Source organism: Halichoeres trimaculatus, unplaced genomic scaffold (assembly GCF_033239565.1).
Source record: "Halichoeres trimaculatus isolate MK-OKI-2021-1 unplaced genomic scaffold, fHalTri1.1 fHalTri1_scaffold_3, whole genome shotgun sequence".
NCBI lineage: Eukaryota > Metazoa > Chordata > Actinopteri > Labriformes > Labridae > Halichoeres > Halichoeres trimaculatus.
In genome coordinates this window covers 20,837,922-20,857,186 of record NW_027437181.1, presented here as the reverse complement: position 1 = coordinate 20,857,186, position 19,265 = coordinate 20,837,922, and the positions used below count along the sequence as shown (strand labels likewise).

General features: G+C 40.4%; 1 protein-coding gene across 1 annotated transcript in view; it reads right to left on the bottom strand.

Moving 5' to 3' along the window:
- Nucleotides 1-4,740: 4,740 nt before the first annotated feature.
- The window catches only part of nkd1 (NKD inhibitor of WNT signaling pathway 1), a 32,146-nt gene continuing 17,621 nt past the window's right edge, over nucleotides 4,741-19,265 (bottom strand). Inside the window, exons 4-10 of the mRNA XM_074666947.1 lie at nucleotides 16,566-16,623; nucleotides 12,638-12,741; nucleotides 12,324-12,419; nucleotides 8,788-8,935; nucleotides 7,804-7,885; nucleotides 7,211-7,338; nucleotides 4,741-6,588 (exon numbers count right to left, since the gene is read on the bottom strand). Of these exons, the coding sequence (XP_074523048.1) occupies nucleotides 6,053-6,588; nucleotides 7,211-7,338; nucleotides 7,804-7,885; nucleotides 8,788-8,935; nucleotides 12,324-12,419; nucleotides 12,638-12,741; nucleotides 16,566-16,623 (1,152 nt within the window). The 3' untranslated portion in view covers nucleotides 4,741-6,052. The remainder of the gene's footprint in view (nucleotides 6,589-7,210; nucleotides 7,339-7,803; nucleotides 7,886-8,787; nucleotides 8,936-12,323; nucleotides 12,420-12,637; nucleotides 12,742-16,565; nucleotides 16,624-19,265) is intronic.

Here is a 19,265-nt window from a genome sequence, read left to right as displayed (position 1 = left end):
TTAGGATGATCAAAGTAAGTCTGTTTCATCATAGGGTGGCTTTAATGTAAATTTAAAATCAATAAATTGCATAAAATGTATGTTTAATGATGAACCCAGCAGACATGTATTGTTATTGAATGATATCAAAAACAAGTTAAATGAAACAGCATCATATAGTAATCATTAATAAACTATTTGAAAACTTCATAATCTTACTTTGATTTTATTAACATCAAACTAAAGTGAATTCCAAAGTAAAAATTAAGTAATTTCAAATACACTGATATATTAACTCAAACATAAATACTTTGTTGAACAAATGAGTATTATATCAATACATTTTTGTGTAATGTAAAAAAAAAAGTTACTGTAAAATCATTTTCTATCAGTATTACCACATACCCACGTGCACCAAGATCCTTTTAATGGCTGAAAAGTGTAAAGCAGCAGTAATTATAACTTGGTAAGCTGCGTTAGGACAGAAACCATTTGTAATGATGATACGAGCTCTTTGGGTTACACTGCCGTGCTTACACAAATAGCCGTGTTCGTGAGAGGAGGGCATATCACATTGCCAAGAGGCAGACTCTCTGTGGTTGCCCTGACTGGAGATAAGCTGCTAAGCTGCAGATGAAAGTGTGAGTGCATGTAGAGAGTGTGGCGTGGTGAGCAGCTGTGGTCAGCCAGATTTGGGAACCCTTAGTGACACCACAGCTCAGACACAGCAGAGAGTAGTGCACAAGGCACTCTAAAAGACCAAAAAGGAACAATAAGAAAATGTACAATGCCAAAATTAAAATCCATATAAAATTTAAGACACTTCAAAGCTTAATCCCTTTGATTATGACAGATTCAATCCTAATTTAGACCACTTTTGGAAAAGTATCCAAATAGCGCATGCCCTCCCTCACCCAAATCCGCTGTCATCTTGATCCTAATAGCTCCATATGGCTAAAAAGCATCTTAGTCATTTCAGGGGATCTCATTTGCACCACACAGACTTTTGTGTATGTGGTGCATATACTTTGTGCCTGGATATGTGGAATAAGAGTTCAATTTAGCTTTGATTGATGGTTCTGAATTCTGAAACTCTGTGCTGTGAAAATGCACAGATTAATGGATGTTCTCACTTATAGCTTGGTATGTATCTGTCACATGTAGAAGTAGAATCTTTTAAGATCATGGTTTTGTATTGCAGCCATGCACAGGGTTTACTTTTGGTTGCACAGTAAAGAAGTGGTTGTCTCACAGCCAAGGTTATAATAGTTAACTAAAACGAAACTAAAATTTAATATACATTGCAATTAACTCAAACTAATAACAACTAGAAAAGAAAACAAAAACAATATGCAAACTAAAACTGTATCTTGTGTTCACAAAACTAACTGAAAATAACCAAAATTATACACAAAATGTCCTTAGTTATCATTTCTGACAATACTAATAGCCTTTGGGATTTAAATTTTACAGTACATTTTTAAATTTTACAGTTCCATCATAGCGACGTACTAGGACATGCTTATTTACTGCACTGACTGGCTGTGCGCTGTGCTGCAAAGAAACATAGTGGAGCAATGAATCAGAGCATCTGTAATAGTTTAATTGTATTTGAGTCTGACTTTATTGTTACAGAGTCCAAGTTTCTAATTATCAAAGCTCATGGTGTATTGTTTTATATAATTTATGTTCATACTTTTTTCATGTAATTTATGTTAATGTTATTTTTATATAATTTATCTTTATATTTTTTTATATTAAGTTAATATTATTTTCTTAAGTTTAAGGCAGCAGCCAACAGTTCAGTATCAGCATTGACTGAGCAGTGAGCACTATGTTGGACTTGAAAATAAACAGTATTACAAAATATTTACTCTGACCTTTTTGAATCCTGCACCTGGCAAATAAGGTGTAAAAAACTGAAACTAGACTAAAACTAAACTAAAACTAAGCCTTGTTGCAAAAATCAAAACTATATAAAAACTAGAATGCGTGCTCTAAAACTAATTAAAACTAAACTGTAATGGAAAAAAATGTCAAAACTAACTAATATTAAACTATAATGACAAATTCAAAACTATTATAACCTTGCTCACAGCAGGAGGGTTGCTGGTTTGAATCCCATGGAGGGCACAGCCCTTTCTGTGCAGAGGTTCAATGTTCTTCCTATGCATGGGTGTGTGGTTTCTGGCTTCCCCCCAGTCAAAAAAAATCACACTCGTTGGTCAGTCAGTCAGTGTACATGTTCAGACTTGTGTTAGGCTGATGACCTGTTCAGGGCAAAGCTCGCCCTGGACCCACTGACAGCTGGGGTAGGCATTCTGTTATACTCATATTATTTTAAACGATGTAACTTGAAGGAAGGAATTAAATGCACCCACAGTTCTATTAACAATCAGTGAAAGACAAAAATAGGTACATAAATAAAATGAGCCAGAAGTCAGTTTTAATAAGGAACAGGTTCATATTTTAATAAAAGGGTATTTTCCCTTGGCACAGATCTGCTATCAAATAAATAAAGCAATAAATCAAAAACAATCTATATAAACTAAACATGTGATGGAAAAAAAAAACATGAAGAGCGAGAGGAAGAGGGATATAACAGCTAGTGCTTAACACCTTTGTTTCAAACACCAATCGAGAGAGCCTTTGTGTGTAGTGAAGGAAAGAGTTTATTATTTATCACCTCTGTTACCTGGGATTGGCATGGTGGAGCCTGGAGACAAGTGAGATAGCTATATGTTTATGTAATTATAAATAAGCCTTATATTCTTTCAAAAAGAAGCTGGTTTATCCTTTTTGCAGTTCACTTTATACATACCACATCTCACACGTCAATAGATCTATGATACGACGAAAGCAAGTGGTGAAAAATAGTGTGTTGTCATGGAAAAGTGGCTATAAATACAAACAACTCTTTACAAAAGGAAAGAGTGGTGAATGCAGACTTTGCAATTGCTTGATCTGATGTGCACCTTGTTGGGAAAAGAGGCATTCATAGTTTGACATTGAAAAAAAAACTGTCTGGTACATTTACGTGGATTTTGTTTGAGATGCAAAAATATAGATATATTGCCACCGTATGAAAAAAGAAGAGAGATTCTGACAGTAGCCTGAAGGTTAAAAAGTCTCCAATGGAAGTTTTTTCCCCAGAGCATCCTGTAAACTCTGTGTGACAAAACTCTCACAAAAAAAAACTTCTCCAACTCATCACAGATACTTTTGAGGTGCTCTTTAGCTAGGCATTTCCCCTCCAGTTTCTCCAGTAATATTGCTTTGAAGTCTACCATATGAAAGCGTGTTTCCTCTCTGTGACTTCAGGTGATTGTATGAATGTGAAGCAGGACATGAAAAGAAATATGGAGTTCTGTGTGTTCAGTGAATCTCTCGCAGGGTAAAAAAAAAAAAAGTTAAAAAACTGCAACCTGGCTGTGGTTCTGATCAGGCCTTTCACCCAAATTCCTTCAGAAGCCCTTGCTCACTGTGTCCAATCGGACCACCCTGCAGGAGTAGCAGCCGCCTGTGTGCTGTCCGGTCATGCAGCCAAACTACCAATTCCACACTGCTTAAATTTAGAGAGTTGCAGTGCTACAGTATCAACACTGTTTCTGGTGAGGGGAAAACCACTGACAAAGAAATTACAAAGTTACGAAAGCTCCAGCATTAAGACTGTTTGTCCAGGAAAAGCAGTGTGAGGTGAGGAAGCTGAGGTATGGAGCACAGCTGTGATCCCCTTCATGGATCAACGCCGTTTCTAACCACCGTCTAACGTGAGATGAGCCGCCTGACTGGTGCCTCTGCTTTAGGAAAGCCTGCAGCTGCGAGAGGACAGCACAGGGCTGGGCACTGAACTGGCATACACTGCATTCTTGCTCATCAAAAACAAATGTGCATGCTGATAGCAAACTAACAAACATGGTGGGAGTAGTCAGAAGACGAGCAGAAGCTGTTGTTTGGTTTACATAATCTAGATACTGTTAACGTGAAGTGCCTCAATGTTGTCAGGTGATCAACACTCTTACAACGATGTCTCAGTTTTTGTCTTCACTGCTTTCACACATCTGCATGTTTATAGCAGTGCCTGTTTTGCACCATGGACCAACCAGGGCTGGCAAGTGAGCAGAAAAAGTGAGTTATGGGTCTAGTAGAGACTGTGGGTCGGGCCCAGTGTTATCCAGCACCAAAGGAATGGGACAGCTGAAAGAGGCACCCCCTGCCCAGCAGCACTACAAACAGAGCCTTGTTGGCTGAGCTCTGAGGCCACATGACCACACGGTGAAAGACCTGCTGACAGCTGGCAGACAGGAGGATGTCATGGAAACAGAGAGAGCAGCCATGTTAACCCAGGGGGACCAGAGAGCTGATTCAGGGTAGTGCTAGTTCAAAAAAAGCAGAGTACAGTGCTGCATGGGCAACATGCAGCTGTGACTAAATATGTAGATAAGAAGGAGGGCAGTGGTTAAAAAAAATATATGCATGCTTAGCAAAACAATTCCCTTGATAAAAAGTGAAAACAAACCTCTCCCATTAAATAATAAAACACCTCTCTGTCTGACTGGCTTTATATATCAAGTTATTGATCGTTTTATTTTACTGAAAGAGATTTTAAGATATAAAAACAACAGACTTTTTTGTCTACTAACACTGCTGGCACAGAAACATCTGAAGAGCTTTAAATTGAGGTATTTTAAAAGACAACACAAGTAGCTGGAGTGATATTTCATTTTTACCAACATTAGACATTTTTGTTTTTAGTTTAAAAAATAATAAAAAAAAAAGTTTTTGCTTTGTTCTCATCCAGGACCCACACACTGGTACAAAAAGGAAAAACACCTATGGCAGAGGTTGATGAGCTTTAAGGACAGCCAGGTGTGTGTTGAAAATAATCTTAAGGAACGTGAACTAATGCACAGCACTGCTTTAGTCATTCAGGAGTAATAACTTGATGAAATTAAGTGTCATAATGATACAGGAAAGTTGAGGCAGAGGAAGGGTGAAAGGTGCGTGTGATGAATACAACTGTGTTGTCAGGATAGGGCTCAAAGTGGTTTTATAAAACTGGGTTGTGAAGAAAAGCACAAACATAAAAACTTCAGATAGTGAATACAAAGAAATCACATTATCAAGCTTATAAAATTGATAACAATATATACCTTATGTACAGTTAATGTTAGTTGATAAAAGCAAGGAGCTTCTTGACACTTCAGTACTGAAGATAGTGAGAATTTCTTTTTCTTTCAAAAAAGTTTCATAGTAATTTGAAAATAACCTCTTAATCAAAGTCAACATTACAACAATTAGGATAAAGTTAGAGGTAGCAGCGGATTTGGGATCTCTTGTTCTTTTTTCTTTAACTTTGTAGCGTTTCATCATTTTTCTTCCCATTTTTGCTTACAGCGTATTGCATGCTTAAATCAGAATCTTCATCTTCATCTTCATCTTCAAAACCTGCCTGACAGCCTGCTTTAAATACTCACGCACCCATGAGTGCACTTCAAGTGGTTTTTAACAGAGACCAGTGTCGTGACACTCACATACACACACATGAACACACACGCACACACAAACACACACACCATGCCCTGCCCTCACCTATGTTCCTTCATATATTTTCTTCTTTACATCACAGTCTTTCTTTCTCTTCTCCCCCTTCTCCTTAAAGAACGTTTGGCTTAGTGGCTTGGAAGGGTTGCGGTGCTGGTTTTGGAGTCTTTCATCATGAAGAGGATTACAGACTCAGAGGAAGAGGACCTTCTGGGTTTATTTAATTGTCATTCTGTGTCATTTCTCTTACCCCTTAGCTGTGATCCTTAGTCCTAGGCGTACAGTGGCTCTGGATCAATGTCCTGCTGCATACCCAAGCTTTTGAATGTCTGACCAGCTTCAGAATAACACTGATATCTAACATCTCAGCACTGGGAAACCCTTCTGTTCTCCATAAAGCTCCCACAGCGCTGCACACTTTGCAGCATCCCTGTGTCAGTTGAAGGAGCTCACGGCAGTCAGTGTCTGCTGGCCTGGTGAGGTTTTATGGGGCTGCAGGTGGGCCAAGTTGTCCAACCAGAGTGAAAATTCAGGACTGGTAAAAGTGGTGGTAGTGGTGGTGGTGTTCATGGTGGTGGTGGTGCTCATGCCGCTGTATCACTTGTGCCAGTCCCCCCTCATACAGCAGCACACTGGGCAGGTCCCTCACCTGCTCCCTTTCTACCACTGGTCCTGGAGTAGCCAGAGGGCCCTGTAAGGCCCTGTGGGCCTGGCTGTCCTTTGACCGCTGCTTGTGCTTGCGGTAGGGGGCAGTGGACTGGTGAGGAGGGGTCTGGCTGGGTAGTGCTGGGGGAGGGGGAGGACCTCGGCTTCTCATCACCCTTCCGCTGGTGTGCGCAGGTGGTGTGCGGCTGTGTGTCTTAGGAGACCGGAGGGCATGTTTCCCTGAGTCTTGGCCCCGCGTACGAGAGGGGTGGAGGCTGTCTGGAGAAACGGTGTCCACGACAGAGTGCAGGCGGCGGTGGTGGGCATGCGAATGACCATTTTCTGGCTCGTGTGAGCGAGAGCGAGTCTGGTTGGACGAACGGGTCTGAGGCTCTGCCTTTGAGGGCTCAGTGGCAGTAGCTTTAAAGGAAACAGACCCAAGTGTTAATTGTTTTACTGAAAGGGTGAACTTGAAAAAAATAACAATAGAGGTTGCAGGGATACAAAGTTCACTTAATTTAAAGACTGGTCCGCATCCATTACATGGGCATTAAATAAAGAGCTGACAGAAAGAGGTGAAAACTCCTTTTGGGCTAATGAAGCGCTAACAGTTCACTACTTCACTCACAAGCTTCATGCAAGGATTCTGGCATCTTTTTTTCAGCTTTTCTCTCAATGCAGATAACCCTGACAGGATGTGAGAAAGAGCACATCTCTGTTAGCTCTTGCCCAACAAGACCAACATTTGAATAATCATGTCATCACAGCCCATCTGATCAAGGCTGCTGCTTATGAAACCTTATATTTCACATCACAACAGCCTGTTCTGCTGATGGGCTTTAGCCTTGAACACTTGATGTATTGTGCTTGCCTGAGCCCAGATGTTTGCATTGGCGAGGAGCGCAGTGGGCTGCTAGTTTCACCTAATGGCTCCAAGCAGGTGCCGCAGTAATGAGGGCCCCTGGATACAGCTTCAAAGGGCCACGGCCTGTGATTTTCCCTCCCCTCTCCTCCTCTACACCCCTGGCCCCCGTCCACTCACCGGCTCCGAAGCGGGATGTGTAGTTTTCAATGCCTGCCAGGTCCAAGTAGTGGTTCCTGCGTTCTAGGTTCTCATCCACACAGTGGCGCTGGCAGCCCGGTTGGGTGTGGTGGTCACTGTGGTGGCGCCTGTGGACACAAGCGGCACCTCTCATTAGGTAGCAGTTTGGCCCGAGAGGTTCAGTATGGTAGTGTTTGGAGAAAGTCAAACAAGTGTTCTTTATGATCAGGCAGTAGCAGAGTAATTGTTAGAGAAGTGAGATTGCAACTGGAAAATCACAGGTTTCAACCTCAAATGGGAGGATTTAAACAGTGCGGTAAGAGGGCTGACTTCCCCTTATGCTGTTAACCCATCCTTTGTATAGTGGAGGTAGATTTCAGCAATAGTAATTAAAGGGTCAAACTTTATTGCAGATTCTAGGTGTGATTCTCCTCTCAAACAACCTCAGCTTCAAGACACGCTAACAGACAAAGTGTTCGCTTTTAATAAATGGATGTTATTCTCACTGATGTAAAATACGGATGACAAACTCTCTTGTTGGCACCACAAGCTTGAACAACAGAAACTGAACCGTGAAGATGAGGTAAGCTTACCTTAGGAGAGCTCGACTCTTCTTGTCTGCACTCTTGGGGTCGTCTATGCACTTGTCATTTTTCTCTCTGGGGTGGGAAATGTCTGTGTATGTGTGAAAGACAGGAGGCTATTATCAAAAAGCGTTCTACAGAGCAACAACAACAGCACGCACACACACACACACACACACACACACACACACACACACACACACACACATACACATACACACACACACACACACTCGCACATGACAACAGTCACACAAGCTTGAGAAGAAAGCAACCTTTGTTTTGGAGTTTTACTTTGAAGATCTATAGAAAAGAAAAACAACAATAGTTCATTTATTCTATTTTCAACCCGCAGCCTCTTATAAGGCACGGAGTGAAACAAAAAACATGCAGAAATAGTTTATTAGGGACGAGAGATCTGATGCAGTTTGAAATTAGCATGAAGGCAAGCAACGATAGTTTCAAAGCTCGCTGTGTTTGAATCTCTCGACAGATATTTATAGCTGAAACAATAAGACACAAACAGAGAACAATATATACTTTTTGAGACATTTTTTTACTGACTACTTGTTTACCAAGTCATCAGTGAGAAAAGTTAAGTTGAACGTAGCTATATTTTCCCAGCAGCCCTGAGAAGGGGGAAGAAGAGAGGTAGGAAAAAAGGGAACTTTGGAGAAAAGAAAAATGGCTGTGGTTATCAAAAGGACCCAGCACATCTCTTAAGGTTTCTTTCAGAGTATTTGAAGGCGCTAAGGGAGGGGGCCCTCTCTTAGCTCTGTCACTCCCCCATCATTAAAAATGAACCCCATTGAGTGGGAGAGATGGAGCGACGCCTAGGCTGTGAGGAACAAAGCTCTGACAGGCCTGAAGCAGCCGCCTTTCTGCATGACAACAAACATCTCTGGGTGAGCTGACAGCACGCAACACAAGAGGGACCCCAAAATGCCCTCTTTTCTCCTGCGCTCCCACCCACCTAGTCAATGTGGGTCTTACCTGCTGCACCCTGTGTGCAACTCCTCCACCGCTGGCTGGAGTCAGGAGCCACAGAGAGTTTGACCCGCAGTGTCTTGCTGCTGCTGGGAGAATGGTTGACGGAGGCGTCCACGACCTCATAGATGGTGTGTAGAAGGCTGGTGATGTCCTGCAGGAGATGAAAGACAGAGGTGAGTTTAATCTTTTAATTATACAGCTTTCATAAGAGATTAATTTGGTCAGCTGTTATAATTAATTCATTGGTAATGAAGTTACCGAATGACACCGGTAGAATGACTGTCAGTGCAGAAAATAAAAAGGGAACAAAGTTGACGATCCTTATCAATGCTCTGCTTCGACTGAATATCCTGCAGCTTTGTTCTCTGCCTCATACGCCTCATGGTGGCAAGGTATTTCAAGATTTGCTTCAGACAACAGACAAAAGTGATGAGAGACGGATGTCTGTTGTAGTTCAGCTCTCCAAGTGAAGCGATCAGACAGGGTTTACAGACAGGTCACAGACACAAGTAAATGCCTTGGCAGTTGATGGCAAGTCTGACTGAGATGTCAGGACTGATAACAGTAGGAAGGAAAATGAAGATATCTTCTTCTGAGTGTTTAAGACACAGAACGACAAAAAAAGTAAGGGTAAATGTTGTCAGATGTAAGCCAAACCAAAAACTTCAGAAAGAAACTAGCCTATAGGGCTAAAGGCGAGGTCACATGCTCATTTCTGGCTATGCTGTTAATAAAGCACACACATTTGTTTGTTTGTTGCCCCATGTGGATAAAGCTGTACCCCAAAACCTGCACACAAAAAACGTTGGAGACATTGAAACAAGATTAAGTTAAAGCACATTCCTTTATTAGTTTGTTTACAGACACACATGTATTTATATATATATATATATATATATATATATATATATATATATATATATATATATATATATATATATATATATATATATATATATATATATATATATATATATATATATATATATATATATATATATATACAAATATGAGACTGCTTGATGTATATATGTATATGTATATGTATATATATATATATATATATATATATATATATATATATATATATATATATATATATATATATATATATATATATATATATATATATATATATATATATATATACACATATATACATCAAGCAGTCTCATGTGGCTTTTGAAAAGCAATATTTTGCTCTGTTGAATGTTTGGGTGAACTTTGTATATTGAGTTAATGACTCCCTCTGAGCTGCATCATTTTAAACCCAGTTTTAGCTTTTGTAAAAAAATAAAAATAAAAAAACACCGCGGATGGAATTGACATGAACTTACTCAAGCACTGTTGAAATCTGATTGATGATGTGCTTTGGAAGCAAAAGTGAAGAGAATTAAGCCCTTACCACATAACTTGCTAGTACTCTCAACTCAGAACAAAAATGACTGTTATGGTTCTTTGGAGACTGTTTCACAGTCACACTGAAGAAAAAAATCAAAATAAAATGAAACAAAAATAAGAGCCTTTTCGGACATTTTCTGGCTTCCTTTAAGTTTTCATTTGTTTGAAGAGATAAAAAAGAGTTGGGGAAGAAAGCTTTTCTATCCCCCTTCAAGCCGCTGCCTGCCGTCTCATGAGCCACACAGCCATAGGCAATGCCAAAAAAACTGCACAGCTAACCACACAGAGGACAGCTTCAGTCTCTTTGCACTGCTTCTAGTTGTTTTCAAAAAACACAGCCTTTCTGGATGTTCTCTCAGATCTTTGCCAGGCACACGCAAGTCACAAGTTACCTTGCAGGAGTGGAAACATACAGATGTCACTGAGTTTACCTCTTGAGAAAAAGATATGGGTGGGGTCTGTAAACTCTATCCTTCCATATTTCTGAGGTGTGGAATTTCCAGAATACTTTAAAGACGTAGAGGTATAAAGTTGATTAATTTTTACAGTATTACATAAAGAAAGGTGTTGTGTAACTCTAAGCTACCCACTTAGCATTTGCAAAGCAATCTAGTTGAAGAACAGGTCTGGTCTGAAGTGCTCTTTTCTTAGGCATACTGAAAAAAAGGTGATTCTTATTAGGGCAGCACAATAATCGAAATCGCAATGTCAGCACATGCAATTCAGATTTTTTTCTTCATGATAACCAAGCAAGTCTGTAGACTCGTCATGACACAACTTATTTTTATTTTATTTTTATTTTATTAGCACAATCGCAATATTGTCCACCTAATCGCAAATCGCACCTTTTCCCCAAATCGTGCAGCACTAATTCTTATATATAACTTGTTACTTTTGAAGATATTCAATTTAAATTTTTTTCCTAATTGAGAGCATAACTGGATGGACAGGTGGGCACACTGTAGCCGTTAGCAAAGAGGCTAAACTCTTAACTCCACCTCTTTGCCTTGTGCAAGGTTAAACAAAGTAAAGGGGTTAAGCATTTCTCTTATGGCAACCACAAACAACAGGCTTCAAAACTCTGCTTCAGAAACAAACTGGTGACATCACAGAAACAATGTTCAACCATCAGACAGGTTGTGGTAACAAGCTGTGAGGCCTTCACTACAGTGTGTGGCTCCTGCTGAAGAAAATGCCACAAAGGACAACTTAAAAGCGAGGCACTCTGGCAGCAACCAAATAAAGTTTCTTTGACAATTTGGGAGTGTTGGGATTCCAAAAATTGTATTTGGTATCCGTGGGCGTGACCCCTGAAATACAGGAGACAGAGACCAGTGACCACCCTTCCATCTTCTTCTGCAAGGAAGCATATGCCAATCCAAAGCCAGACAAAAACAGACAAAAAGCCCTTAGATGCTTAATTATGCTGATGTATAGAAAATGAGACTACCACATTGCTGGTTTACCAAATTAATCCACTACCACTGATACTGATACCATCGTGATTCTGGCTTAGTCACCCCAACGATCTTGATCTCACAGAGTGTGGACAATACAAACGTTTTCTGCTTGCATGGTTCCATAAACACTTTGACCCATATTTTTGTTAAGATTTTAACAATAATGGAAAAAATGTATAATTGTCAATTGTCTAGTGTTTCGCTACCCTCAAGGGGGGTCCTGATCCCCACTTTGGGAACCAGTGAATTATAAAATTCTCTCACGGTGCAGGTGATGGTGATGTGATGAAACTTTGAAAGGGTTTTTCATTAATACTGCGATAATAATATAATTAATAAGATATTTTGGGGCCACAGTATTCATGATATAGCCCTGACTCCCAGCCCCTCTTATTGGTTAAGGACATTAGTAATTACAGTAAAGAAACAGTCTCTTTCATCACTTACTTTTTTGTTTGCTTTTGTAAATCAGAGAGGCATCACTGCTAATTTCATTCTGTCTTTTCAAAGGAGCTTAAAGTCAGAACTCACAACACAATCAATAAGGATATGTCTATGTGTTAGAAGAAAAGCAACATTACAGTCAGTATTTATCTGTAAAATTCCTACTTCAAGCATGTTAGATTATGTTTATTACTGTCTCCAGATGAATCGTTACTCAAAGAATAATATCATTACCTCTCTGGTGACTTTTCCATTGTTGTCAAAGTCATAAAGGGTAAATGTCCACTCCTGCCGGTTATCCTCCTCCACAGACACAGCACACTCCAGTTCCTAAAAACAATACAGCACTGAACTTTTATTATCATCCAGTGTGAAAGTTTGTGTGTGTGTGTGTGTGTGTGTGTGTGTGTGTGTGTGTGTGTGTGTGTGTGTGTGTGTGTGTGTGTGTGTGTGTGTGTGTGTGTGTGTGTGTGTGTGTGTGTGTCCTGCCATTGCCCCATTTAATCCAGAGAGGAAGTAATAAACGTCCTATTGGTGTCGGCACTCACTTCAAACTGGAGCTGCTTCTGTGGCCCTGCGGGGGATTGGCTGCCCCTCTCCTGCATCTTCTCCTCCATACAGCAGCTGTTTGTCTTCTCTGGGGGTAAAGCCACTGAAATGACACACACACACAAACACAAAGATACAATAAGAGCCAAAGGACAGAAACGTGTGTAGTTTTAACTGGAGGCTATATTGTTGCTGTCGCTGTAAAATATGCACCCTGACTTCTGAGTTTGGCATGAGTAATTAAGATGTTGTACACGTTGGATCGCACATGGATAAAATAAACCTACAAGCCTCCTAACAGGTCACATTTATTTTTCATTTGTACAGATAATTATTGCATGTTTTACGTGAAAAGGAACACCAATGAATATGAACAGAAGAATGATCATTTAAATGTTAAAACAAATTACATCAAAGCTGTGACAGATTGTATTTTCAGCCAGAGCTTTTAAATCAGACACAAATGTGGAAATAAATGACAATTTCTTGACTGCATTATATCTATATCCTCCATGGTTCCCACTGAGAGGGGATGTCAAACATGAAACTGAATGACATTAACATGTCTTCCAACAACGGAATATTAGGCGGCACTGGGATATAAAGGCTGGATTGGAAACAGCACGTGAACATCAAAAGACCTCCAGGAGACCCTCAGGTCCCCATCTCAGAGCAGCAGAGCTCATCACTTTGTGGAATGACATTCACCGTACATTAATATCCAGACATTCAGCAACGTCAGCCAGTCCAGAGAGGGTACTACTAATCTGTCATATCCACTTAAAGTGACGACCTGTGAGGAATGTTTCCTATATCCTAGAAGTCTGTGATAGTTTCTAGCGTACAGTATGACTACATAGATTCCCCTTAACAGTATTTAAACAGAGGATTTCCAGATGAGGTGACTCTCTGTGTGTTATCTGAACTGTTAACTTGTTTTGTTGTTGTGTTTTATCTTTGGATTGCACTTCATTGAAAGGTGGTCCACTCTGTTGGACAAAAATAACACACGTCTGGTTCAATGTTTCAGTTTCACTGTTGGATGCTGGCCCAGATGTAATGCTAGCGGATATCCTTCTCTGCTTTGAAATCTAGCATTTGTTTGACACATGAGACTGCAAATACACGCACTACATGTAACAGAGATTTGGAAGGTGTACATTCTGGCTCCTTTGCAAGACTCTAACAGACGCCTCCTCGCTTGATCCTTACATATGTTAATGTGTATTTGCACAGAAGCTTGTTAAAAGCTGTACCCACCCACAGCCCCTGCACGTTTCAACTCTGCTCATTTAACTTTGCACTATCACCAGCCTTCCTCCTTCATCCAATCACCACTCTGTATGCTGCACACACACCCATAGACAAACCACACCCCTTTTCTCCCCACCCTCCCCTGCACTTCTCTCTATCCACCACACTTTGAAGTCCCATTCTCAAACCTTTGGAAGAGGATCAGACCCGCTGTAAAACAGAATCACTAATTAATTAAGCCAAGTCAAATCTGAAACACTGTTTGTTTGCTCGCCAACGGAGCAGACACAACAGCCCAATTTCTTTCCTCCTGATCCAAAGCAGATCAAAGCAGACCTGTCTCATCCCAGGGTAGGGGAAATGCCAGAAATGAAAGGCATCATCCCAGGGAGCTTTTACCAACTTTTTGGAGAGGAGCAGTATTTGGGGTCCCGCTGTTTGATCATCTGAGGTGCTCAAAGGGAACATTGTGTGCGAGGGCAAATCTGTTCCGTAGCAGGCTCAATATGGTGGTGCGATGCCTATCTCCAAGCTAATGAAATGCCGGGAGGAGTAACAGTAATCTGCTATCACCCTCCTCCCCCTGGCCACCCCCCCTCCACCAGACATAAGCCGCCTTTTTATGAGAGGAGCTGAGCCAGGGGGATTGGCTGCACATCAGATCTGAGGGGCAAGACGAGGGCAGCCGAGGCAGGCACCCTCCCAGTCGAGGCTGTTCCAGCAGCCGTGCTCCTCACACGTGCACACATACACTCGTACACACACACACACACACACAAAGAAAAGGGAGCAGATCGAAGAAACTGCCACACTCAGTACATTTACATGCAGCTTAAGAAACTGGACTATGAGCTTAGTAAATTCAAGATCAGACTATTAACATGCATGTAAACAGCTTAGTCAGACCAAGGACGGACTGAGCATAGCTTGACTGACATACATAGATAACCGTGATTCGATTCTACTCTATTACAATTTTTGCAATTTTTAGTTTGCTTTTTTAACACCAGATCATGCGAAAAAGTTAAGTGAGGGTGATAATGTCTAAAGACTATATCAGGAGCCATATTTTCCTATAAAGTGCACATCACATGAATCAGAGAGAAACATTTGACCCTCTGTGGTAACTTTTTTCCAATTCAATTTATAAACAAAAAATGAAATGAAGAATTTGAATTTGAAAAAAACAAAACAAGACGTTTTTTGTTTTTGTTTTTTGACAAAGAATCTTGATGTTTTTAAACAAGAAAACTTGATAGATTGATTTTTAACTTTTTCTCCCACCCCTAGTAGATAATGCGATTGTGATTGGCCTGTAGTTGGATTTGGCAGGACCCGACAGGTTTCGGTGCACTTCAGCTCTCAGTATGAGCAAATTTCACATGGAAGAGGAAGTAGACGATGATGTTGATGAAACATAGGGCTCCAACAAAACACAAAAAACAATCGTCAAGGTTAAAAGAATTTGAAAGCCTTCACAGTGGTCCATGTGATGCCTGACATACTTTTAGAAAGTACTTAAAACACACCTATCTCCACTCTTCGCAACTGCTTTTAATTTCTTCCTTAAAACCCAAAGAAGGCGACGTGATGGTTAGTTGTTTTATAATCTATGCAGGAGTATCTTTGTTGGGTGTAAAGACGACAGATCTGACCACTGCACTACATGCAGGTTGTGAAAGTGACATCTGAAGTCCCCCACCGTTTTTTTTGGCTCTAAGTGTGTTGAAATAAGTATAAAATGTCTTGTTATTTGAACACGGAGGCAATGTATGCTGATCTGAAATAAAGAAAAAAAAATAAGTTATATATTGGAGATGATATCACTTGGTTGTATTCACCTGTGACTCTTATGAAAGCTCAGATACTATCTTCAAAAGGGTTAAACTTGTGAAAAGTCTTTTGTTATGAAACACAGATATTTAATTTCTAATTCATGTCTGCCTACAGTGCCTTGCTGGGAAGTAAAACTTGTATTCCCACATTCTTCCTGTCTAAGACTTGGATTTGTCTCTCCACAGATTTGACACTGTGTCACCTCAAAATGTGACACAGCTGCCTCCCCATGATAGCTTCAAGCAAATATGACGGCTTTCAACAATTTGGGCTTTAAAAACAATTCTTGCATTATTTCTGCCATGTTTTATTAGTAAAACCATTGAGGCCTTCCCTTTTAACCACTGAGAATGATCAGAGCAAACTCATTGATTAAAAATCATTCAAGCCATTGTATGTCTTGGTTCTCCACTTTGTCTTTCACCCAGCGAAGCAGAGATAAAACAAAAGTGAGTTTTGTGCGGTGTGTTTCAAATTCTGGGCTGCTCTCGTTCAACTCAGCATTTCTGTCTCCACCTCACGTCCAATCTTGTCTTTAAATTGGAGGTGGAGACGTTCTCCTCCTGGAGCTCTTAATCCAGGATCACACCAGGGAAAAAACATGGAGGAATGAAGGCACTTTGTTTTGCACGGGGGGGATGAGAGGAGCAGGAGGGAAGGTGAAGGGGACCTCATCAGCACATTGTTGGATTTAGAGAAAGAGGAGAGGATGAACAACCCAAAAATAAAAACAAACAACTACCTGGAAGGCAAATTAAAGCAGTGTCTGTGTAGGTTTCATTAAATCAGAATAGGAAGACCAAAACTAGTGACATCAACCAATAAGGCCCAGCTTACCTTCTAAACGGTAGTGTTCATCATCAATTCCCTCAGCGCATGCTTCTTCCAGAGAGTCCTGAAAGAAAGAAAAACACATCCGTCACTCTTTCAAGTCACTTAAAGCAGAAGCATCATATTTTTTACCTAAAAACAAACATCTTTAACGGTGCAAATCCACAGCACAGCTTTTCAGCACCAGAGACCTGCCCAAATCAAATTACAACGTTTATATATCTATATATGCACAGTTTGACAACCATGCTTTCGGCCTGAAAGGCAGTGGAAAGTTTAAGAGGAGGGTAATTGCAGGACTGAAACTAACTGAGCCTAAGACTGGCATTCAGAATTGAAACTATGAAATAAGTATCTAAGTCTCCGTCGCCAGTCCTGCAGGGAATTCTGAGAAAGAGGGCTGCTAGTACGGCTATTTCTGTGGTAGGAAAGCTGTCCTTGCAGGGATACGTTCAGCGGCTTGTTTTTATCCCGGACTGTTTTCACCCTGGCCCCCTCTCCTGGCAGCTCTGTCTGGTAGTGCATACCACAGAGACTGAAAAGACATGTGATCCCCAGGGCTTCACTACGGAAAACTGGCTCAGGTATCCATGTGGCATTACAGTCATCTGGCCAGAAAACCATTACTCACGGGCTGACAAAAACATATGCACTCTCACATCCGTGCACACAGTCCAACCCATACACACATTTAAAGACCCACCCTGAGCTTTATTGTCAAGTTTAACTGCACCCAAACTACCCAATGTGTGTCAGGTAGAAGAGAGGAACAGGAAAAATGTGTAAGGTAGTACAATAGAAAAAATGAGAGGTTTTATTAAACACAACAAAAATTGATTTTGAGTACGTGTGCCTGAGAATGTGTGTGTGTGTGTGTGTGTGTGTGTGTGTGTCACTGGTGAGACTGTGACAGCAAGAGAGGGGATTTCTATCTAATCCAGAGAGGTAGGAGGTCAGATGGTGTGATCCCACCTCCCCAAGACGAATGTTGCTCGGGCCACTGCGCAGTGGGTGGCCAAAAGAAGAGAGTACAGTAAACCATCAGAGAGACCGACTCACTGTCTGACTGATACCCTGAGCGGAGGCAGGGACCGTGGATCAACCGTGTTTGTTGGTATGAATGGGTCAACACACATTCCAGTCTGGCCTCTGGTCCTGAGCCATTTGAACTGGGTCTGCCTTTCTATGACATCAGTCATTTGGTTTTGGATTCAGGCAAAGGATGAAAGAACCATGAACCACACTCAAACCAACTACTGGTGTCAACGACAAAAGCCCAGTAAAAGAGGTGATTCATTTCACCACAAGTCTAGACACAGGAAAAGAGGTTGATTTCTATATTTAACTTTTCATGTGACAAAATTACATGAAAGCATTTTAACCATTTAGAGCCCAGCACAACAATTTGCTTATTCAGTTTTGAAGGGCGGTAGATTTTTAAACCAAATAAACAGCTCGATCATTCTTGTTGCATCTAAAATCTGGAGAGTAACATTAACATTTCACAAATTCAACATGTCTTAGAGCACTTTTTCTTAGCCATGATGGGTTTTAAAAAATACACAATATAGCACACATGACAAAATTATTATTAAACAAGGCAACAGGTATTTGCAGCAGTTCTTTCATTGAAATAAACCATGCCAAATTGTGAAATTTAAAGTTAAATGTGTTCCTCTACTCTGAAGTTTCAACTTAATAAAAATGATTTTCTTTTATTTTCAAATACACTTTTTGTGTATCTGTGGACTAGATGTACTCTCTAACAAAAGAAAAGAAAAAAAGAAGAAAAGAAAAATCTCAGGTGCAGAAGACGTATTGTTGTTCCAACTTACCTAAGACGTGAATTTATTATTATCATTATTATTTTAATAAAAATATTGATACTAAGAGTTGAAGTATCGATATTTTATCACAGGGCAAAGTATTGCGATATATTGCCATATCAATATTTTTTCACACCTCTAGTTCAGTGCCTTGTAATATGCTATGGTGCTGTCTCTGTGTGACGCATCCACAGTCAAACTGAGACCCACTAGCTGAAACTAAACTCCAGTTTGTTTCAAGAAATATTCTCCAGGGAATCAATAAAACTGACCGTATGGTTTCTGGTCAGACCACCTCTAAATTGACTTTCAATCAAGCTTCAGTACGACCCATGGGCACAAAAATGTTCTTTTAGCTGGGTCTGTGCACAGCTGAAGACTTGAGCTTCAATATGTATGATTGCTCTAGTTTTCCAAGAGATTCATATTGTCTCGTCTTGCTAACACAAATTTTAGGGAGGGCATTCTTGTCTTCATTTAATAGGACAGGTCAAGAGAAACAGGAAGTCAGTGCAGGGATAACATGCAGCTCAGGGCTGTTACCAGGAGTCTAAGTAGCAGCCACTGCACATCCAAGGGCTGCGACCTACATGAGACGATAATTTGACCACCAGAAAACTCACACTCACAACATTTTCAAAGCCCATTTCTTTCAGCTTTGATTAAATGTGGCTTTTTCTAAAAGTCCATTTGTGGAATCTGTTGCACTTTTCAGCTTTACAAACTTCCTGATCTGATCTCAGCTTTGGATTTCGTGGAATACTTTGAATAGACTTTTTTATAAAATGCTTTTTCTTTTACATGATCAGGTGTAATGTAAAACACTTTGATTTAAAGATTGTTTGATGAACATTGGATACTTAAAAAAAAATCCTTCTAC